The 25,548-nt window shown below is 38.6% G+C and overlaps 1 protein-coding gene across 1 annotated transcript; it reads right to left on the bottom strand.

The window, feature by feature from the left end:
• Window positions 1-12,369: 12,369 nt before the first annotated feature.
• LOC139961741 (uncharacterized) lies at window positions 12,370-21,005 on the bottom strand. The gene is made up of 2 exons (XM_071961182.1): window positions 20,577-21,005; window positions 12,370-15,409 (listed from the first exon to the last, which is right to left on the bottom strand). The coding sequence occupies exon 2, from the start codon at window positions 15,382-15,384 to the stop codon at window positions 14,191-14,193; it is 1,194 nt and encodes a 397-aa protein (XP_071817283.1). The 5' UTR covers window positions 15,385-15,409; window positions 20,577-21,005; the 3' UTR covers window positions 12,370-14,190.
• Window positions 21,006-25,548: the final 4,543 nt, after the last annotated feature.

Raw genomic sequence — 25,548 nt, 5'->3', positions numbered from 1 at the left:
TTTACAAGGACTTACAGACCACCTTACTTTGGCGATTTAGTGTGTAAGCCAATGAGGCAATTATTTGGAGTATGCTAACATATGATGCGAGGCTCCCCTTGAGATATTTCACTTCCGGATAGTTTCACTGTTATTCGTTAATTAAACAATTGAATATGAGACGGTGATAGAGTTATTGTTGATATCTTGTCATAGGTCCGAGTGTAGACAACAGAGACGATGACATGATTTGAACCTTACTATATTTATTAATTTGTTGACATATAGACATATGTCCTGTCTAAGTTGAGATGAGTACTTTCTAAAACTAGACTGAGTCGAATCACAGATTTGTTGTACAGATTTGTGGTACCTTGAGAACAACCCACTCCAGTACTCGTAGCATGCAAATAGTACGTGTTAATAAAGTACGTGTACGAGTTCAATTTATCCATGTAGTACAAGGCTCTAATCTTGCATTGGTATATGTAAACTGTGACTACGCAGACAAAGTGGCTTATATGCCATAGTTGAACTGAATAATAGCATGTGCTCACATATTTAAAGGAATCATTACATGTATGTATTCCGACATCAGCTTTTTGACTTAAGAGACGGAACTTTTTTCCGTAACGGTAAGATTCAAGGAAAATAGAGTATTTCTGACAAAATCTGCTCAGGTCCTTATAGGACTTATTCGTCCAACTGTGTACACCTTTTGCACAACACTATATAATTATTGTCACCAAATAAATAACTTCGTTACGATTCACTGTGTCAATAAACAATGGTAGTTAAAGTTCGAAAAATAGTGACCTTCACGAAAAGAGTCGTTATATACAATTTACAATTAGTTGACACTTTGTAAAACTCTGATCAAAGAGCATGATTACACAAACATAACGATTTAATTCCGATATTGAAATAAACCCTAATTCAAGAAAAATAACGTTTATTCAAATAATATCAATATTACATTCGGTACTTAGGTTTACCAGGATAGTATAGCAAATAGAGGCGTCGTGAGCGGGGCAACCTCTGTTGGGGGGGGGGGGAGTGTCATTTTACATGATAAAATATGAAAACACATTATTCTATACCCATGCAAATTTTGTCGGGCTATATATCTGTTCATGTTTCACCGGGCTCCCTGATTAATTCCAAACACCAGACCTGTACCCGCCCCCCCCCCTGTTCTGTCCCTCTTTCGTCTGGCCTGGTATAGCATGTACTTACAATCAGATATTGGTATGCTCAATGTTCGGATTTCTGAAATATTCGAAAATGCTCGAAGATATTTCGGATGGACTTAATACCCGAATCAAACACTGTCATATCACCTCTATATTGTTGTTTTGTTATTAATTTAACTCACTTGAAGACATATCGAGGTGGTTATAGCTAATGCACCATATCCTTTATACAGCTACTGACTAATTATTTTACGTCTCTATACGTGTACTATTCTCTCCCATCCTCCTCGTATCTTCCTTCATGCATCTCAAAACTATCCCTCTCTGCTTGATCACTAAGTCTAGGAACGACATATTGTTACGTCAAGCCCTTTTGCCTCTCTTAGGTAGATCATTTTACATGAAGTCACTCAGTCGTGTCTAACTTCGGGACAGTGAAATATATTATATCGTTCCCTGCGACTGAGGTACTTCAGGGTCACTGTTCTTTCTATACAGACATTGATTTTCTTCTCTATCCCCTCTCCACGTAGTACTGTGGAAAACAAGGCAATATCTCAATATGTTTTGACCCATTTTCGAAACACGTTAGGGAATGTTAATGTTATCATGTATCCTTACCGGGTATAAGAACCGAGATGCCTTAACTGCCAACTGAATCCATTGACATGAAGAACATTTGAATTGCGACACCTTTTATCTCCCTCACCCAGCAACCTCCATACCCCCCCCCCCCTGATCCCATCACCAGGGGCGTCGAGAGAGAAAGGGAGGCAGGTCGCACCTCGGGGACATAAACTTCGTCTGTTTTTGTAAGTCTTCAATTTCCTTGTGTTTACTCTGAAAATGAAATTACTTATTAATTTCATCCCATGTTTCCCGGAGTCCCACCAACCCCCTCGTGAGGCCTGTCCATAACCACGAGCATGTTTCAAGCTGAAGTTAATATGTGATGACTTCCCATGCCAGAGAAAGTTGGTCACCATCTCAAAGTTCATACGATCGAAAGCATCATTGATGGGAGATCGTGACAAATAAAGAAAGTTCTCTCTTCCACTACATATCATGTATAGTCTATACTATTCATCACGGTAAAGCTATTAATAGATATATACACAACACAAATCTAGTGCACTAACTTTGTGTTGGATAGGTGTATGCTCTTCGAATATGTAGGTTAATCATGTATAAAGCTTTCTTTGACTCAAACATAACGGAACAATGAATCTATTTTGGGAGTAACATTTAGTAAATAATTAAACTCGTTGCAATCATGATATTCTGGTCTTACAAAATAGGCTACAAAGTATAGCTGAATATACCATGCATGATAACAGTACAGTGTTTCCTATACCAGACTACTATAAGTGTACGTCACTGTTGTAACCAACATGGATATATGTCTCCAAACGCGATTCAGACGTCGTATTCAACGAACAACCCTCTCACCTTCAAGTAAGAATTAGCTTCGGTTATACAGATGCCTAACAACGTGAAGTGAGGGGCTTTCTCTAAGTTTTCGATTAGACTAGCCCTATATAAATGGGCATTCCTTTGTATGACATAAACAATTCTTAATTTAATGAAGTTGTCTATGGCACATTACCATATTTCACTCCTTACCATCAGATGCAGTCAACTTACAGTCAATGTAAAGTATAGCGTATATACGTATACAGGAAAGGTACATCTTGTGTCAAAATTGTGGCTGTAGGTGGTACATGTATATCGATTTTAGACGACCCGTTGATCACTGTTGGACACTTTGGAGACTTTCGCAAGACGTAGGACGTTATTTCTGGTGTAGGGGAGGACACTGTAATTGGCAAGGAGTGCAGGGGCCTCTCAGCTTTACTGTGTAAATACAGTGACATGAGTGCGTTAAACCAACAAAATAACTAAAGCGTTCTTGTGTATTTGATTATACAAGATATTAAGTTACGCTACAGACGTAATCAGATGCCGTTGATAGTTATCTTTAAGGTAGCATTAATGTTCCATTGATCATACTTGGATCGCAATGTACGCCATGATCAAATAATCGCTATGCTGGGGTGTTGTTCGTGAAGTGAAGTTTGTGTTAATGTCAACTACAGTTATAGGCTAATGATGATGAAATAAAACGGCATAAATTGTGGATATGATCATATTGGTTCGGCGTTTGTTTATTAAACAATCTTTACCTTGGATTTAACTTCAACTACCATATCGAATTTTCAATAAATACGGTACTACGTTTTTGGGAAGGCGTTGTGGCGCTATACATTTTTCATGTTACAAACATCATTCGATACGTTCATATATACAGGAAGATCATCATGCATGGCAGTCGCATATACATATACATAAACGTATTATATTATGATCCCAGTCCTTTAGCTCGCATTTGCATGCCACCTTTGTAAGTACATGGGCAATGGAACGAGAAACCTGTACGCAAACGTGTTAAACAAACGGCTTTGATGAGAAGATTATATGCAGGTTAAAGTGGGTCCGCTATAACTCTGGGCATTCAGGCACTAACCGATTGATGCTCGGTGAATCCACTCATCGGCCGGTTCAGTTTATGTCAAGTCTTTCAAACAGACTAGACTACCTAGTTTAAGACACATATTGGGGGGGGGGGGTTGTACCTCTTCGGAAGCAACACGAAATAAAACAACAGAAAAGAAAGTAGAAACAAGTCGATCTATAAATGCGTTACAGATTGTTGAGACTACAGTGTTCACACTGTATACGGTTAAACCACACAATTGAGAGAGTATTGCAATTTAGGCGGCCTTTAGTATAATTTTCTGAGCTTGAGAGAGTTGAGAGAAAGTCTATATTTCTATTAACAATTGAGAACTAAGTTTCCAATCACTTAAACCAATCATGTGGAGAAACACTTAAAGGCACTCAAAGCAACGCATTATCACCAATGATTTCGTGGAACTCAAGGTAAGAAGTAAGCACTTAAATGAATCGATTTTGTGGACTTGGCAAAATTGAAGTAACACAAATATAATATGTTTAGTGGTCTTATGCATTTCACTGTGGCTTATATGATGTTAGTACATCAAGTTTGCATATCGTCTGTAGTTTCTGGAAACGCTCTAGTTTTAAGTTTTCGATTTTACATATAAATCAATAAGACTGTCTTTTTTACAATCGATACAATCAACTCTACAAATTGAATCATGAAAAGTTCAGCTGGTGCTTTTCGCTTCGATAAACTTCAATACTTTTGAGAAAAATAAGAACGGAGTATCTTTACTTAGCATAGACGATGTAAAATACTTTCCACTTCGTTTCATAAACACAATATGTTTTACACCACCGTTGTGTGGTCCTCGAAACTAGTGTCTTAGCTATGGCTCATTAATAACTCATTGCCAAGGGCCATGGACACTGAGTACTCGTTTTGCAACGACTCTTTGCCTCGAGTCACTAAATTTAAAAAGTCATGTGACTTGAATAAGTTCTTCAACTTTTCCCCATAGAGATAATACTAGAGTCAAATATACTAGAGGGAAATTTATTGCAATGACTCGACTCGACATATCAATTGATGTGACGTTCCACGACTCCTTTGAATGTGGTATACGTATGTTTATAAGTTGTTAAGGTGCTATGAATGTATACGTCAAATTGATGACTTTCTTAAAACCCTTTATCGACATACGTTCAACTTCACCCCGGAAACGATTACACTGTACACAGAATCGTTCGAACAGATGTAAAAGTAAATAAGTATGTCAACCTTTACTGGCACTGCGAGGCACGATGCACGAACTTATTGACTCTCGATATGTGCCCTCGAAGTTATTAAACTAATGTTAATATTTAGAATGAAGCATTGACTAAGCAAGTACTTCATAATTCCATTTCGTTCTCAACATTCGTAGCCCAGACAATTTTATATCTCTATATAGTAATCACATGTTCAACGCAAATTATGAAAATGTCAAAAAAAAATTCAACTTTTTATTTCATTATTTCAAATCAATCTTAACTATATGCCAGCTAAAGATGTAGATTCTAATAGGATTTTAATATCGTCAAAACATTTGTCAAATGAGGTTAAAAGAAAAAAAAAGGAAAATCATCAACTCAATTCAACCCAAACCCAACTCAGAAAGTTTTTGTAGGGAAGCTTTTACGTTTTGTCCTAAATTGTCTCAAACATACGGACTTTTACTATAATAAGACTAAAATTGAACACAACTTGACACCTCTGCCCCATCCTCCAGGGGTGTTTTTGTTTATTTATTTGTTATCAAGTGAAGGTAAACGAATGATTGTTTGGTGAACGTGATTTGCATCTTGAAAATTTCGTCACCCAGACACACTTTTGTTGATTTGAGTGGTAACCAAATATGTACAAACCAAACCATTAAGGGAAATAATAGGGAAGAAAAGACCTTTTTGTTAGTAACCAAGTCACGACTGTATATAGTCAATAGGTCAATGCTAATGCGCAACATTGGTAAGGAATGTTCGTAAGGGTAAGTTAAATAATGGTCAAAATCAACTCAATATGGACAGTATTTATATAATCTTAATATAGATGTAGACCTAAACGTTGTAAACACTAATAGAAGTGAACATATATACGTAACCTTGCCAGTATTGACCCTGTTGTGAATCCATGACATCACCCTGGCAAGTTTGTCTTGTATTGTTCAAGAGTTTTCCTCTTCGACAATCTACGCTATGCTAATAAATGCAATCTACGCATGCTAATAAATGCTGTCTTTCTTTGAGGGTCCCACCAGGACTATATCTTCATGGAGGCTAAGTTTCCAGTGTATCCTTATAACGTAACCTTTATCAGCATTAACAATGTTTGTAAATATGACAACATCCCATCACCCTGGCAAACGTTTGTCTTGTATAGTTCAAGAGTTTTCCTCTTCGGCAATCTACGCTATGCTTAAATGCTGTCTTTCTTTAAGGGTCCGCCCCCCCCCCCCCAGGACTATATCTGTCATGCAAGTTTTAGTTTCCAGTCTAATGTATAGAAAGTTGGACCCCGTCGTCCCCCTTGTCCAAGCCGACAGTTGTAGTGCTTCTCAGAGCCGGACACTTGAGAGGTTTACAATTGGATGAGCGTTATAGTAATAAAACAGCAGTCTGGGTTTCATAAAGTATGCATAGCTTACTACTCAAACTTGACAGTATATCAGCTAGACACTATAAACTATGTACTCCAAATGTAAGACATTTCCAGAAACATGTAGAAAGACATATCACGTAAGAATATGCTAGTGTATGACTATGTATACATTGTTCATTGCAACTGCATCATGAATGGCAAAATAAGGGATTACCTCACCTTTTGTTACAGAGTAATAAGATCTTTGAGGTAAACCGTTCAAAGTAAACGATTTTGACAAATTGGGAATCAAAAGGTTATATTGCCGATTTCAAGTTCAAACGTTTGGACCTAAATCAAAATCAGCCATGTAGTTACTCCCTTAAAGCTTTCCAGAGACATGAAACCTTAGGTGTTATCCGTTTTGGACTGCTGATGTATGGCGATGAAACTTTAATGTCATTAGTTAGACGTTCAAGTTTGTACTCTGTCAATGTAGTTTCGCAGAAAACGTGCTCACGGAGCAAGGGCGGCGGAACCGGGGGGGGGGGACGTGCCCCCCCCACTTTTCCTCAGGTTAAAAATGTGCCCTTTTTCTACATAAAAATTGAGGTGTCTCAAGTTAGCAAGAGGCCAGGGAACCAGAATGAACACTCGGGAAGGGCCGTTTCCGGCCATCTGAGGGGTTTGTAAAACCAAAAATTTTCTAGTACGCTCCGCGCCAACCGATGGTGGCGCTCCGCTCGGATAGTCGTGCGTACAACATTGCAAATCCTGGCTACGCCCTTGACTTTTAATGAATTTCTGTGGTTCAAACTCAAAGCTATTTCGAATGGAAAAATTTGTTAAGATATTAACAAGAAATAAACTCTAATTCGGAAGATTCCTTCATTAGCAACTAGCATGATTTCACCTAATTTTGTCTCAAAAGAAAACTAATTGTTCCTTGTTTCCCAATTTGCACATTGGATATTGCAGTGCTAGTATGCATATTTTCCTTGAGGGGTGGGGGGGGGGGCGTTGATGGAGTGATGTGTATACGCAAATAAGATAATACAATAAGTGTTATAAAGGGTACTAAATATAAGGCTGCATCAGTCCAATCGAATTTCTGCAAAGTGCCCTTTGATGTCGGTGCCCCCCAGATTAAAAGTGCTTCCACCGCCCTTGTCACGGAGGATGAAAAAAATATTCAACTATAAGTTCAAAGTTGAGAACGAACGCATATAGGCGTCCGCAGGGTAGGGGAAGGAAGGGTAGGGGTGGGCATGTGCTTTTCTTGCCCCCATAAGCTCAGAATAATAAATCGAAGCACCAAACCTATGCTCATTCGTTAAGAATATGGTTAACCGGTTCAATTTTACGGTTAAGCTGTATTTTTTATTTTTTTCAACCGGTCACCAGTTCATTGTAACGAGTTCTATTAATTAAGAAACACAATATATATCTGTGATGATATTAAATAAAGATCACATACCTTCAAGAATCACCAATAACCAACAACATGGAGCTGTTTTCTCGTGCGAGCAACTCCCTCTCTCGGAAAATATGGCGGTGCACTCCACTGCGAAGAAAAATGCTGACCACGTCGGCAAAGTTGTCGAAAACGTACGTGACCGCGAGATCGCTTTTATTGTGTTTACTATAGTTTAAAACGTCAAGTTCCTTGTGATATACGATCCCCTTGATGAAAAATAATTCCACTTGAACATGAACAATATGAAGCGTATATTAAAAACATCAAAAGTGGCAAAAAACGTGATGTTACGATGATGTAAAAGAAGCTGACGATTTACATCCGACAGGTAAGCACAAAGTTACGATTCCAAGGGAATTGCCGAAGACGCGATAACAGTACCCCCCCTCCCCCACCCCCATGCGAGTTTTATACTTATGAACGAGATCTCCATGGAAGTGATGTAATCTCCTTACTTCTGTTCCTTGTTCGATGTTCTCTTAATTTTCTTCGAGCTTTTCAATATCATTGTTTACATTCCGTCAAGATCATTTTTCTTGACTCTTGTCAATTCAACTCACGATATACTCCATCTCTCGTGTGGTTTTATAGTTCTTTCCTGAAATTGCAAACAGTTTACAGCAATTCTCTTAGGTAATAAAGTTCAGCGGCTGGAATATCCCCTTTACTAACTGAAACTGGCTTTAGATCATTTTGACGATTTCCATTCTGTTAGATGTTAATCTTCGTGATCTTATTTTGACGTTCAAACTTGTAAGATATTTTGAACAAAGAAACCCGAGTGTATTCAATAGGGGGGGGGGGGGGGGTATCTATGAACGTGTGAATATCTCTCGGTGAGACACATTACCTTCATACTATAGCTAGAGACATGGAGGTAAAAACAGATTTTACCTCCATGCTAGAGGTAACATGTATCATGCTAGATATTCACACGCATAGATACCTCTCATTGTATCACCTTTGTTTGTCCTATGGATCTCGAGGACAGAGACTTTATAGCAGATCAAGGGACTTTAAAACGCGCGAGAAATGTTTAGAATTAATTGCCAGACTTATAAACAAATTAATCCTTATCTAAAACAAATCCAGCTGGATTTCCAATTCCACGTATGTATTATTCACGGTAGTACTTACATGGTTGTAGAATTATCCATTGTGCACAGGTAACTATATAGGAATGGAAGTGCATTCGATCAGGTTATTAGATCGAACCATTGATCTTATATTAGCTCATTCAGTGCATTCAGTGGATAAAGGCTGATATGAGGGAGAGGGGAGGGAGGGGTGATGATGGGAGGTGTGGGGAGGGGAGGGGTGGCTGACATGCTAACTCTGTTTTAATGAGGATTTTGGTCACTACCCTTATTATTTCAGGTCCTTTCATCGATGAAAATTTCCGATCGTCCACGGTTGACACACTACCATAGGTGTATGAGGCGGGGGTATGAGGGGGGTGGGGCTGCAGCCCCCAACCAGATATTTTCGTGAGAATTCGGGTAATATGCTGAGAATTGTTCTGACACCTACTGAAAGGAAAATAATTTGCAATGTGTTTTTCAATGGTTAAACTGATATTATTATTATCATTATTATTGTAACGACTTCCCCAATAATTATAACCAATATGGAAGGGTAATAACACGGCAAAGGATTGTATGTAATTGGCATGCGATGTAATAACCGATGCATGCCTATATGATACGCACATTAACATGTTGAACGCGCGCGAAAATTTTTGTTATATTTTTCGGGCAGGTCGTTACAGCCCCCCCCCCCCCCCCTTCCACCAAATCAAATGGGCTCCTACGCCTATGCCCACTACTAACTGCATGACAGTTGTTGTGATGTATCGTTAAATTATGATTATAATATTGTACGTTTAGCAAGGGAAGAATACAGTTTAGGAATGTAAAAAGGAATAACCTACTGTGGCGCACAAATAACCAGACCGTTGTGTAAACAAGAGAGGTTATATAAATTTACTTCAGCCGCAAGTACTTGAAGCTTCAGCTAGTATAGAATATACTTCATAACCTTACCGAGCCTCAGCAAACTGGATTCCTCAGGAATGAATTCATAGAGGAATATATATATATATATATATATCTATATATGTATTATTCGTTTCAGATCTAAGTGATTATTTATCAGAGCAGGGTATTCTTGATTCTCCAATATCCTGATGGATTTCGCCGGAATGTCTTTTTGACAAGCCGGAGAGGGTATATTTATACATTTCACTCTACCTTCAAGATGTTTTGAGTGTGTTACGAGTTTGGAACCCTGGGCTGAGGTTACTTGTTGCTTTCTGTATTGACAGCAACACTTGTGTCTGTCATAATGGTCACTCCAATGGGTTCTTTGCCTTGACAACGTTGGGATGCCGAATATATATATTTTTTCATTTGGCAGTCGACGCTTGCCAAGTTTAAAGCTTAGAATAATGTAGGACTAATTAGATTACTAACTGCATATTGTTCAAAACTGAGATAACGATTGACAAAATACATGCCAAACAGTATACTTTATTCTCTTGTTGATATAGCACTTGGGGTTTTATTACAGAGACGGAACATTTTCATAATATAGGCCGATATGTTGAAACAGTTCAGTTATAAACACACAATGTTCGTTGCTCAAAGCACGGACGCACACAAATGTTACATCTGTAGGTAATAACACTACAAATTGTTTACTTGTAGGTCACATCTCAGTCACGGTTAAAGGACTGGTGGCTGTTGAATTATATTAACTACCCAATCACTATAAAGTAGAGCCACTAAAGTCCAATGTGAGGGAATTTAACTCAGTGAATCGGGCAACAGTTTCATTATCCCCGACACGCTGCGGTATGTTATTGACATCACATAAAGGCTACATGTTGTCATGGAAATGTAGTGATTGTTTCCACACGAGAGCTACATTAAGCGATGGCGCTAGATAGTATTGGAAACAATGTTCGGTTCTCGACCACTGATCTGAGATCAGTGTTCTCGACATGCCGATTCACTACAGCTAATAGGCCTAACTATTATGAAAAGTTCAGTTAACAACCTCAACAGTTGAAAATTCTTCGACAGTGTTCCAAAACGCGACAAAACAAAGCAACAATTTAGGTACCATCCATTGTATCACATTTTATCAAAGATGAGAGGGTACCCCTCCCCAGGACGATACATGTTAGCCCTCCTCGTAACTTAAATGGTGGCTGTGCCCCTGGTCCGTATAGAGGAAGTTAAAGCAAGCAAGGAGACAATTTCAGCAATGACGTCTGTATGGTTAGGGGGTGGTGACGAGTGACGGTGAAAGTGAGTGGAAGGGTGGGGGGGGGGCTGGATGGGATGGCGACCATCGACTTTTTACTCTTATTCTCCTATCAAACGCATTAGGAATACGCACCAAATTTGGGTATATTGAAGAGGCTCTCTGTGTGTCGTTCTCTTGTTTGATAATGTATTCATTTCAGTCCAGACGCTGTCGATTTCGTCCTAATGATATCGTATAAATCAACATAACAATAAAAACAAAGACTCCATAAAATTAAAAACAATCTAGCAGTTTGTAGTTCTTGTTTAGGCTATTAATCTTAGTTACTGTTTAAATACTTTATGGTTGCGTCTATGAAGATTAACATCAAAATATATTAATAAATAAGTAAACTTGATTGTCATTGCTCTGACGTCATACAGAGACACGCAGTACAATTTCATCCGTATATACCATTCTGTTTATAATGTTCTCAATGTTACTCAACCATCATTTTTATTACCGGGTGGGGGGGGGGGGGGGTAAATGTTATTACGTCCTGAGACAACGGTCTACCGTTTTTTCAGAAAGTTTGCAACAGTTTTGAAATTTCATCCGTATATACCATTCTGCTTATAATGTTCTCAATGTTACTCAACCATAATTTTTATTACCGGGTGGGGGGGGGGGTAAATGTTATTACGTCCTGAGACAACGGTCTACCGTTCTTTCAGAAAGTTTGCAACAGTTTTGAAATTTCATCCGTATACACCATTCTGCTTATAATGTTCTCAATGTTACTCAACCATAATTTTTATTACCGGGTGGGGGGGGGGGGGGTAAATGTTATTTCGTCCTGAGACAACGGTCTACCGTTTTTTCAGAAAGTTTGCAACAGTTTTGAAATTTCATCCGTATATACCATTCTGTTTATAATGTTCTCAATGTTACTCAACCATCATTTTTATTACTGGGTGGGGGGGGGGAAATGTTATTACGTCCTGAGACAACGGTCTACCGTTTTTTCAGAAAGTTTGCAACAGTTTGAAACAATATTGTAGAATTTTCTACTATGCGCGTTATATATTTGTTTTCTGAAGCCCACCCCCCCCCTCCGCACACCACACACACGAAGTATAGTGACTGCGCCCCTGATGTTAATGTGAGTGATATTTAAGGTATTCACTTTCACATGTGACCGCTTCAATGAGGCAGAGAAAAACTAGGAGTTGAGTACACTTGTGCTGGCAGCTAATTGCTGGGAAATTTGAAATAATTTCATCACTCAAACTGAACGATAAAAACATTTTTGCTATCTGAATGGAAAAAAAATAGTATGACAAAAAGTTTAGTTAGCTAAATTAATTCGCTAACAAAGAAGTTAAAAGTAAGTGAAACAGATTGTTTAATAAAAATTCCTATTCTGAAAAAAAAAAATCCCAAATTCTATGTTATAAAAGTCGTCAGTATGGCTTCCCTATATTGCTAGCAAGTCTAATAGTTCAAATTACGTTAAGTATTCTATCCAATCCCCCACCCCCCCTTCTCCAAGAATCACTTTCACTTTTCAATTTGATATCGTCAAATTATGCTCTTATTTCTTGTTTGGGAACAACTTTCAAAAAGTGCACTTTGACTAGTTTTAACGAACTTAAACTTAGAGGTAATACAAATACCCCTAGGTGCTTTCTCTTACTGAAAGCTTCTCTGCCATAAAATATGGTTTGTTTCCATTTGGACGAACTGTACTAAAACTATCAGAACTTTATTGTCCTAACAAAACTAACCATTTTCGAGTTGTCGTTCAAAGTAATAAACATAAATGTTTTCTAAAGTAAGCAGCCTTCTGGCCGAGTTGGGCATTTCAAAAGAAACAGAAAAGTATTAAAATATAAATGTCTTCAAATGCGTTGCAATACAGAAACAGACCTTTCCAGATTATTAACATATTTCAATAAAGGCAAGAATCATATTATTTCTTCTTTAAATAAACACTGCCAAACTTTATCTTGAATTTCTCGGCCATGTATACGCCCACATCAAGGTTTCCTCTCGGTTAGAGATAGTGAGTATAACTGGAGTATAAGCAATTCTTCTTCTTTTTCTCTTTTTCTCTAGACTTGCAATTTCCTGATCTATGAAGCAGAGCTTGTAGTAAGTCCGCGTATTCGTACTCGTTGTACTCTAGCATATTAACCTGTACTAATACTCGCCTGCATAGATTCACATTCGTACTTGTTTAAAGTATATGCTATAGATATACTAGTGGTAGATTCAGTAGGCTACTCGTCCTCATGTTTAGAGCCTTGTATTTGTATATGTTCCCATTCCACGAGATTTCTACCCAGGCTCGTTAAGCATGTCTGTAGTATACTCTAATTAAAGCAGCATTTTGCGTTTGGTCGCGGTTTTCTACTTTTTTGACATGTCCATCGAGTTTTTTAAATATATATCAATCACAAAACAGCAAACTAAGATATTAGCCAAGTTTTTCGCTTCCAACAACGTTAATTGGCGAGTAATTAAGGATACTTGCAGATAATGAGAAAAGTGTCCACGACAAAATCCACTTTTAAAATTAATCGCATACAGTTCCCCCAAACCCACTAGTTTGAATTCAACCAATCAGAGATCCAGGTTTAGTTATGAGCCGTTGCTAAAAATAGATTCAAGACTTTGCGTTGGTACAACCAGGGAGTTGTTATGGAACTCCCTAATGGTACAACTGCCATATAGACTGTACACAAATCAAGCTGGTGTTGTATTACGTATTGGTCAATGACGTTCGTAGTGTTTAAATATTCATATCATGGGCGAGGTTTATTGGGATCCCAACGGAAAATATCTTGGAGAAAAAACAAAGTTGAAAGTTGCAAATTTTTCGACTTGTATGCCACCATTTGAAGTAAGATTTAAATAGATACGCTAGTTATGTATGTCGTTATGGCATAGTGGAATCAGTGAGGTTGAGGTAAATCATAGAAAAGGACGCAAAATGATGCTTTAAGATATGTATGTCGCTGAGTAACGTAAGACACATTTCTGCAGAGCATATATAAATAGATAGAAAAGCTGGATAGCTGCGATCATCAATTAACACAGTAGCTGTTTGTTATCTGTATTTATCGCGGATCTGACCCTTTACGTATTAATACACTACCACACTCGTCCCGAACTAGTGCACTTGGCAGCTGTGGAATTGTCTTAGCCCATCTTCAGTCTTTTTTCTTCATTGTTGAGTTGGCATGCATTTGTGACATTCCAGGGTGTGCGATATTCGGTGACGTACCATAGAATGCCGGAAATCCTGGTGTCGGAGATGGCCAATAAAAAGGAGTCATAGCAAAAGGGGGCGGAGTCTGGGTTGGTGTCGCACGCTGCCCAACCATTTTACGCCATGCTTTCGTTTCCAATCTGATTTTTACTTTCTGCATTTCTAGAACTTCTTTCTCAAGTTGCAACTTTTCTACTTCTAACTGAAGTTTTCTTTTTCTGAGAGCGGTCTCTTGTGGGTCCTCACTATCTAACGCTACACCACGATAGTATCGTGGTTCTTCATCAAAAGAGTGATCGTTAAGTTGGCCCGACTGTATCCCATTAGTATTGTTGAACTGTTCCTGGTTATTCGCTTGCAACGAATAATAATTTTCAATAGAGGGCGTTTGTTCCTCGAAGTTTTGCGACACTGTGTCATTATCGAGGGCGTAATCGGAAAAATACTGTCTCGGATTTTTAGAGGGCTGTTGTGACCTGTTCGACTGTTGCACCGATGGCACATGCACTGCATGATTACCGAAGATAGATGTCGGAGAGAAACCAATATTTTCGTCGGTCCGCGAAGCACTGCCGGTTACCTCTGATGCCGGTTCAACTTCGACCACGTCTGACAGAGCATCGAGATCACGGTGTTCAGCAAATTGTAAGGTCTGCAATAACTTAAGGTCCCCATGAACTTCCGTAATTCGTCGATCCATTTCACTCACCTTCTTAGACGGATCGCCGCCAAGTTTAATCGCTTTCACAAATTCCAGGATAGATAACTTGGCAAACGTTACCATATTTTTCCACCTTCTTTTGCACTCGTAGACAGTCCTCTTAACCGCTGAGTGCCCCTTCGAATTAATCTTCTGCGCGATGCGGCCCCAAGCTAGTTTACGTTTAGCTTTCGTAGATACACCCGTGTTACCTCTAGAGTTGAGAATCATCTTAAGCTTTTCGAATTCGTCTAGGAGGTCCTGCGATTCCCTTAAGGTCCAATTAGGTTTCCTTAGTCTAACATTTCTTAATTTGACCCTTACCGGAGCGTTTGTGATCTTGGTTCGAGCGATTTCGCTACTGTCACTGTTATTAAGTAACCCATTCTCCGGTAGGACGGCATCTTCCATTTTAACGCTGGCTGTATCGGCCATCCCATCGACCGCTCACTCCAAACACCTGAAAAAAGGTCAGAAAATAGTAAAATTGCTGATGGTTTTGCAAAATGGTCAATAGGGCAAACGTTACGGCCTTTAATAAACAGTAATGCCTAGAGGGGGAGAGGACCGGCAAAGTATTAAATTGAGTTAGGGGAGGGGGGGGGGGGGAGGGGGTAGAGAAGTAAGAAAATAATAGAAGCTAGAGAGAAAAAAAAACATTACCTTAGAAAATAGAACTCAGTATATATAGTGTGATGTGTGAAAGTTTCTTCATATCTTTATTTTCCATAAAACAAAAACACTGCTCTTGATTGCTTCCTAAATACGTTTGGGATATTTTACTTTAGCTATAGCTTGATCAGGGACTCACTGGCCCGGGACCGATGCGCCTCTGAATCCGAAGCACCGACAGCGTCACCAGACTGAACTGCTGTATAGGCGCCGATATCCACTTCGTCGCGAATGACGCTAGATTCGTCCAAGGCGCTAAATGCGTCGCTTGTTGTAAAGGCATGGGCGCCTTTAATTTGATCACTGGACAGGTAACAATGTATGCCCAGTCAGCCTCTGCGCTTGAAATTGCATTCTGATTTGAAAGGTGTTCTCAAAGTGACATTTTCAGATTTAGATGTTATATTTTCTCCGTAGATTGTACAAACATTAATAAACTAAAATCATAATAACAACAACAATAATAACAACAATAAAAGAAAAAAGAAGAAAAACAAACAAACAATTCAGCTGCCATAAAGATATCACTCGCGCTGCTATCGCAACCAACAATCACAAAATATTGACAAACGTTGAATAATTTAATAACAGTAAGTGATATCTCAAGAATAAAACATGCTAATTAGGACGTGTTTGTTCCTATCAATGCAGAATATTGCCAGCATAGTACTGTACTTCGAACACAGAATATTCCATTAATCTGCATATTATACACATCCGGGTTGGCATTTTGTCTGAATATATTCTACGAACTGACAGACAAGTTTTGTTTTTACAGAATATTCACTCTGGTTGAGTAGTTATGAATAAAACATCATTTAACATGCACAGACTTCAAGGTTATATTACTTAATATAAAGTGACTCGAGTGCACAATAAAAAGGGGCTCCTCATCTAACCCAAATCTGCATTTGTGTTTTAATTTTTGTCATTTTTGTTTTTGTGAGATGCAGAATCATTTTTTTTTTGCAAGTCAATAAGAATTATGAAAGGTTGAATACGACAGTCTGCAAAGTATAAGTGAGTAAGTGGGAATGGGGTTCGACCCAAACATTGGGCGCGAAAAATGTTCGGTAGGTGGTGGAATTTTTCAACGTGTTAAAATATCTATCTACAGTTTTCGAGGGTTGCCGCCGGACATCGATTAACTGATATTATTAAATAAACTTTATTGTCAAAGATTGCTGTCATGCCAGCTGGGCATCGATTCTGAAGGGTGTGGGTCTGGTGGGTAGTGTGTATCGCTTCTGAAGGGTGTGGGTGCGATGGGTCGTGGACATCGTTACTGTATGGTGTGGGCCCGGTGGGTCGTGTATATCAATGCTGGATGGTTTGGGTGCGGTGGGTTGTAAGCATCGATTCTGAAGGGTGGGCATCGATTCTGAATCATAACAATAGTACCGTTCTTTTGTCTCTCTTCCTTTGAGGGGGAGGAGGGGGTGGGGCGGGGGTTGCATGGGAGCCGTTATATCTAAACAACTTCGGAGCAAACTTGTTTAACCTTAAATGTAGTGATTGGGGAAGTTCCAATGTATGTTTATGACCTGTTGCAAATGCATATAGTATTAATGCAAAGAGACATGTTCTTGAGAAGAAAGACAGAAGTTGCCCTCCCGCATCCGAACCTCCCCCACCCCACCATCCCCCTCCTTTGTTCCCCACCCCTTTTTTACAAATCCTGTGATGCCACGCATACGAGGCAATCACAACCATGACAGTGTATCAAAGATAAATATCTCTCTTAGAAAACTGTATTTCTAAGGCAAACAATAATTGTGCAATATAATATGTGCAGACAAAAGAGACAAGCCAGTCGTGTACGGAGATTTTTAGGTGACATGGATATGCAGAGAAATGTCAATAAATGTCGTACTGTTAATGCGGTTATTCATTGAGATATTGAAGAAATTATCTTATTATGGAAATGATATATATGACATTACGACAGAGAAATGTAAGAAACAACAAGTCAATATCTTATAATATCTCAACATCAAGATACTAGGATAATAAGACAGTACATCTGAATACGTGAATATCGTAAATGCTTCATTCTATTGAAACTTCTATAAACGCTCAAATAAAATGTTAAGATCTTGTATCTGAATATGCACATATCATAATGGTAAGATATTGAAATATTACGATATTGTGGTTGAGTATCAAACCATGTGAATATTCAAATATTCAAATATAAAGATGTAGTAACTACATGTTACCTGAATACCTAAATTTTCAGATATATAAACATTTACAAATTGTGAACTAGATATCTCAACACCGTAATGTCGAACTATTCCAATAATCAGAGAATTATTCCAACATCTCCATATCTAGGCACAAAAACATTACAATATTTAGATATTTATTTATATATAAATAATATTATATATATTTATATATTATTTTATATATTTATATATTGATGGCACCATAAAATTTCCGTAGTCGTGACATAGAAAGTATGTTTTTCTAACTATGTTGAGATAGGTTGAACCTGTATAGAATGCGCCCTACATTTTCACGAGAACTATCCCTGTAATGTAAAACTGCAAAGGAACGGTGCATGTTGCCGTTGTCGTTTAAAAAAATATATATAAAAAATTATATAGGATTTTAAGAAAAATGCAGAAACACTGCCTAGTTATTTTGATTTGTGAATTAAGCGTTGACTGCCACTTTAAATTCTTCGATGAAACCATGCGATAGAGACTAATTGTTATTGACAGTAAAACATTATCGTTGATAACATGAAGCTGGTGCGAATGCCAGTAGATATGAGAATTGTTCATTCCCTTTGAAAATTGCATCTGTCAATAATGGTTTCCAATTTCTGCGTCACGTGGTCTGGTGAAACATTTATTCTTTGTTCAACGACTTTATTAGCCAACTCGTAGGCCAACATGCATTACTAAAACAATGCCAGTGTTTTGATTGTCACTATAACAGCATCGTTATAGTGTATTTCAGTCCGTGCTTGAAATGACACCGTGAATGTTTTTGAGTAGCCGATCTAGCAATATTAGATGTATGGCAATATAAGATCACTGAATAACTGGTTTGAGCATTTCAATCAAGAGTACGTACAACCTGTCCGAAACAAAGCATTGGTTGGTTCAAACATATATTCACAAATGTTTGAATGAGCACATCCCATCCGATATGCAAACAGCAGGCCCCCATCTGTCTGAATTACCGGCGTGACGTATAGCTGTTCGTGCCCAAAGGAGGAATATTAATATTTTAAAAATATTTTATTATATCGGGTTACCCGCAAAAAAATGTATAGTTATCCAGTGCTCTTGAAACAGCGGGCTTGTCGTAACAAAAATAATGCTATACTGCATGATGCCACTGTTTTGTGAATATCGCCCACTATATCTTAAGAATCACTAAAGTTTTCCCTCCGTGAACTTCTTTAGCACCTCCCCCCCCCACCCTCCTCCCTTACCCCTTCCTGGTAGGGTCTACCTCAATAAACACCGGTCATGACAAACGGATGTTTACATGCATCATGAATTTACTTTCTATCGGATATTCGATTCCATTATACGGGGCTAATGAAGAGAGGATGTAATTAGCTAACACTAATTCGAAGAAAGTCGAACTTGTGAGACATTCTGCCTTCGTAAAGAGAGTTATTTGTAAAATAAAAAGGCAAGATTTTATATCGTGCCATAACGACAACATATATGTCATTTCTAGGTTTCATTACATTACATATAGCCTGTAATCAAGAAAACAAATTTTACTGGTGAGAATCGATATTTGCTTTGGTTTATGGGTGAGTGGAGGGGGGGGGGGGTGGACTGGAGTGGAGGAGGAAGTGGAACACAAAGTACCGTACTGAAGTAACGATAAAAGGTACACGCAATCGCTAATATTGACAAATACTGCATCGCGCGAAGTCAACTTTCACTATACTTTATTGCAGTCTTATACTTTGCTATCATAATTATAGGCCGAAAAGACAAAGCCTACTCCCCTATATACTGTCTTAACTATATAGATCGATGCAAAGCATATACCAAAACTATAGTATATTGATTGCGAAAGTTGGAATTGATATTCACATATTGTGAACGATATCGGCATAGCATTATCAGTTTATGACCAAACTTTGTTTCGAACAATACAAGCTATGAGGGAACAAACTCAACAGCATTTAATTCAATTGAGATGTTTCATTCACTCATTTAATTTTACAGCAAGGGCAATTATTAGTTGTTCTTTCTTTTCTTTCCAGTGTAGTATCACACATTATACGGTACGCTCTTAATGTAATCCAACCAAATTTTATCTAGATAGGATATAGGCTGATAATGGTTTATGACACTATATCACGTATATGCCTCTTCGTATACTCATACACTTTTGGTTAAGAATATTTCTAACCAGGTATATCGAATCATGAGAAGTATTTATCAAGTGCGTCGTAAATTTGCTGAGGTTTACTGAGTAGCAATCTAAGATGTAAACCGCTAGGGTTGACAGAATTAAACCGATTTACTTAAAAAAATCCTTTCAAAACAATTATCATCACTTAGAATGAAAGATCTTATCATCAAGATGAAGAATTTCACGTGAGCTTTTAATACACTAGGCTTGATGGAACATTGCTTACTCACATAAGCCGTATATACAGACTTAACTAAATTCACCAGAAACCTACTTAGTTCAAAGTACATATAATAACGAGCGAAATAAATGGGGAAAAGCAATTAAACGACACGATTGCCTAAGTGAGCTACGACGCATATCTCGAATGAAACCATCTTTAATCTTTTAAGCCCGGTAGATACTTCTTACCGCTTCAGTGGGTTTCTCAATAAATCTAGAAGTCTAAGACTGTTAGGCATAATATTTATATTATCTATACGATACGATATTATCAGGCCTATATACATTTTACAATTTCTTTAAACATATTTTGGTGTGTCGTTAATATTGCCTACCTTTTCGTTAACTCTGCTTAAAGGCACCAGTAATTTTTTTTCTCAAGGAAAGGAAGCTTCACGAATAAAGCCAGAACTTGCACCGCTAAAGAACTGTAGTGTTGTAGTTTTCTTAGTTCAGTTACGATTCTACAACGCTCTGCACGTATAGGCAATACAGTCCGCTGTCGTAGTTCTAGTCGCAATCACTAACCTAAGAAGAATGCATTATACTAGTCGTACATAAAACCCGTAGTAGTAGACTATAGCAGAAACTGAGTATCAAACCGTAGTAGGTACATATCGCAAGGACAGTCAAATTGTAATACGATATAACCCTGCTGCCACACAGACTTAGCATAAGCAAAGAGGTCGAAATCAAGTGGGAGAATCCTGTAGGCAGGCTCTCAGCGCTTTTTTTTTTTCTTTAACGGAATTGCTGTAGCGGCGGGTTCGGTGTGTGAATATGTGTATGTGTGTGTCGTATTGAGCTCGTAGAAACATAGCTTATAAGCTTTAGGGCTTACTTATGGAATGCGCTTAAGGTGACTCTAAAAGGTCACATAGGCAATAATAACACCTAGGCTAAAAGGTTTAAAGTTGCCGGAAATTTATGTTTTGTCGTGTTTGGCCAAGATGTAATTGTCGCTGTACTAGGAGAGGAAATTGGAATAACGATTGGGGTTTAGTTTAGGTCAATGTGATATACGGAGAGAGAGAGAGGGGTGGAGAGAGATGTATGTACGTCGGTTTGGAATACAACGCTGGTAGTTCATGCACGCAGTTATTGGTCTGAGCGGCAGTGCGGAAACGGTACCATGGTAGATTGCGCAAGGTTGTAACTTGATCGTTTATCATGTCACCGTTACAATATTTAGACATATACTCTGTGGATAGTTGTGGAAGGTGACTATATTGTGATCTGGGAACAGCTTCAGGTTCCTGGTCTGATCAGGCGCGTATCCAGGGGGGGGGGCGTTGGGGGCGCGCGCCCCCCGGGTAAGAAAAAGAGGAGAGAAAAAAAAAGAAAAGAAAAAAGGGAAAAAAGAGGGGAAAAAAGAGGAGGAGGAGAGGAAGGAAGGGAAAAGAAAAAGAAGAAAGAGAGAAAAGGGAGAAAAGGAGGGAGTAAAGAAAAACGCCAAGACACCGGGAAGATAACGAGGAACAGTGACATCATTATAGCGCTGATCCCTATTATATACACAGGGTAGCCAGTGACGGATCGAGGATTTCGGAAGGGGCGTGCACCTCACCCTACCCCTTACACCGACAACTCCATTTTTGACGTTTTCATTTTTCCTCTCTCACTAATGTATCTATATATACTATATATGGTCTATCACAACGCGTGTGTGTGTATGGACGCCTTAAACAATTGTACAATTGTGCTATGAAACCAACTGTGGCTGGTCTCGAACTCGACCGAGTCGTCGGGGAACATGACGCATTTCGGGAAGGGGGCGACCACCCCCCCCCCCCCGAGCATATATTTTTTATGATATCGCTAGTAATTTCAAAATAGAAAATACTTAGATACAACTAACAAGGCATGGGAAGTGTCATTTCCAGCGATCTGGGAGTAATTTTCGGCCAAAATTTTCTTGTACGCTTCGCGCCAACTTATGGTGGCGCTACGCTTAGATAGTTTGCCTACAGACTTCGCCCCTCCCTTGGCAAATTCCTCGCTACGCGCCTGTTCGAATTTGTTAAGCAACCAGCAGATATCATATCATATCAATGAGCATGAAAATGGCGTTCCAGGATGAACAGCTTCAAACCTGTCTGTGTGTGTAGTCAAAGGCGAGGGAGCCCAATTTGATTTGGGGAGCTGTAACGACTTGCCCGAAAAATATAACCAATATTTTTCGCGCGCGGAGCGCGCGTTCAACATGTTAATGTCAATATCATATAAGCAAGCATCGATTATTACATCGCATGCCATCGTGTACCGTACGGTCCGTGAAAGTTGCGCAGTACACCGCGGGTTGCCCATCTAAACAACGAAATGTCTTATGTAGATGGAGAAAAAGCATGGAGGTCCAATTATGTTAAAACTCTCTTTTACATTAGTAATGGCTAATTAGTCGGCCAAGCTTAGAACTTTATTTTAATTACCAAGGAGATGATTTTTAATTAATTTCCTTTAGATGTAGCTATGTCTTGCAATTTATTTTTCTTCAGTATAGGTGCCCGAAAAATTCTCAGCATATTGCCCGAATTTTCAGGAAAAAAATATTGGGGGGAGGGGGGTTGCAGCCCCCCGCCTCCTACGCCTAGCTATGTGTGTAGTGTTCGGTTTCGGAAATATCTGCTATTTGTTTCATTTCCTTCAACGAAGTTTTATAATAGTCGTTATAAGAGGTTTCAATATTTGTACACCAATAAATGAACTGTGTCTGAATTTTCGAAAATTTCCTGACCAACATTCTTCATTATATTTCCCTCTACTCGTGCAATTTTGGCCGGTTAGGGGTTCAAGGAGGTTTTCTTTATCGGTTGTCCATAGATGAATTTTTTTGGCAACATTATGGGTATGTTTTGAAGTGACTTTATTTACGAGAAATGTGAATTTTCAAATTCTGAACAAATAATGGGCTTAAAACCTTCAAAAGTGGGGCTGTCGGGTATTGTGGGCCGCGACGTAGAATCACCTACAAAAGCAATGATCCACAGGACATGCGATGAGGTCGAACATGATGTGTGACTGGTGACAATCTTCAAAAAGGTTATGGATGGAAAAAAAGCTATTGGGAAATACTTGGTTCTCAGGCAAAAGTGTACATCTGGTTGGTCATTTTCAAGCCCGAAAAATGCCATTTCCGGTGATCTGGGGGGTATCAAAACCAGAAATTTTCTTGTACGCTGCGCGCCAACCGATGGTGGCGCTCCGCTTAGATAGTAATTCGCGCCCCCCGGGTTAGAAAATCCTGGATACGCCCCTGCTGATGAATATGAAAGGTTCAAATGCGGCTTTGGGAGTTGAGAGCCGCGAAGCACATACGACAGCTAGCTTGAATTTTATTCGGGTAAATGACGAGTGGTATAGACTAGTTGTAATAGGGTTTATGTCCGTATGTGTCACCAGTCTGTATATTGTAGTCTTTGTTACGTCACTGCAGCAATGTCCGGCCTGAATAAGAGGACGGGTGACCGAATGAGACAAAGAAGAACGTTTAATCCTTTTCATAAAATAAATATATAAAGCTTCAGAAAGGGGCCCGTCCTGCATGCAGGCAATCGATGTCATTGAACAGGGTAATACTAATAGTCTTCAGAATCGTCACTTGTGTCATTCTATCAAAATTAAACATAAATGTAATGGCTTATATACCCCTAGTCAGTCTAACAAATACATGTACACGCTGTAAGCTCAAACTGGCTTCCCCTAATTAGAACGTTATTAAACATTCAATCCAATAAGGAAAATTGTGTTCCTTTAATTTAATACACATGAATATTTCGACTGTTGGACCTCCTTTTATGGTCCCTGGAGTGATATGGCCATTCCTTTCCCCTGCCCCATCGTCAGTCGAGTGGAAAACGTCGAGTCGGGGTATTTGTTATATTCTGTCAGGGAATAATTAGCCTAATACTCCTTGCATTTAAACCTAATTTGAAGTTTAAATATGCTTCCATTAAATATTCACCATTTAACTGACGATTTCGTCTTGGAGGTGGACCCCGATATATAGGTGGACCCTGATATATAGGAGGTGGCTTCAACGACCCCAGAGGAACACCGGAAAGAAGAGAGGAGGAAAATGACCAAAAAAGAAAGGAATACAAAAGCCAGAGTATCTTATTATAAAAGCTTTCGGATGTTTTAATTCCCGCTTGAAATCGGATAAAACAAAAATTCCATTAGATTTTATTGATAACGTTTTTGGACTTATATAAGGGTCAGGTACAAACTGAATAGATGTATGATTAATTTTTAAGCTATAAAGGACCATAACTTTCTGACGACGGTACTGGCTAAAAATGACCAGAAATTTGAAGACAAACTGACTGATCTTTTACATATTATTCTTGTTGTTTCGGTCAATTTGCTGTCCATTGTTAGTATGTTCGTATATTTACATATTATTTACAAACGTAACCGCTTTCATGAAACAATTGGACAGTGATGTAAGAAATGCCATCATATTACAATCTATACGTCATACCTCGATGAAAATAATCACAAGACGCCTTTACTACCGTCACTAAACGTGTTATCTTAAGTGGTCAGGCCAAATTAACCCTATACAACATTTACGAAACCATCCATGACAAAACAGTCAATCCGTACACGAGAAAATGATCTTATGGTTAAAAGATTGCGAGAGACAGACATAACCAGTGATTTCTACTTAAAACAAGTCAAATATAGTACTTTAATTTCGCCCATCCCAGCTAACCCACCGTCCCCAACCGCCATGAAAACACAACGGGTGTTTCGGGGGCATGAAAATGCTGTATAACAGCAATATTCTCATAAGTGAAAAAACGTGAACTTTACTTTGTAAAGGTCAACTGCAATGACCTCAAATATGCTAGAAAGTCAAAATAATGGTCACTAATGTGATGCACTCTTCTAATGTACCGAGCAGCTTGAGTGCACACGCTGCTTGATCTAGATGTAACCCGATATATATTAAATTCATAAAGCATGCAAATATGTTGTTATTTTTCAGGTACTTTGTTTTCGTCTTGACGCAAATTCTGAAATGTGTCATTATTCAGTATACAAACGGACCTGCCTACAGTTAATTCGTTTCAATTAATCTCATCCTAACAAACTCATTTTTGTTTACGATTGATAACAACGTTAACTTTTCAAATCGACAATAAAACATTGACAGTAAAACAAAATACATAGAACGATAACAGATGGGAGTATAATTATACGGAGGAGGAAAACACCATCTCATTATAAACAGTGATTGTATTATGAAGAACGAAGACAATTGTATATATCAGCTAGGTGGTGATCGATAATACATGCACCACG

This window comes from Apostichopus japonicus, chromosome 20, assembly GCF_037975245.1.
Source record: "Apostichopus japonicus isolate 1M-3 chromosome 20, ASM3797524v1, whole genome shotgun sequence".
In the NCBI taxonomy this organism is placed as follows: domain Eukaryota; kingdom Metazoa; phylum Echinodermata; class Holothuroidea; order Aspidochirotida; family Stichopodidae; genus Apostichopus; species Apostichopus japonicus.
The sequence above is the reverse complement of the archived record's forward strand: the minus strand, read 5'-3'. Positions and strand labels throughout refer to the sequence as shown.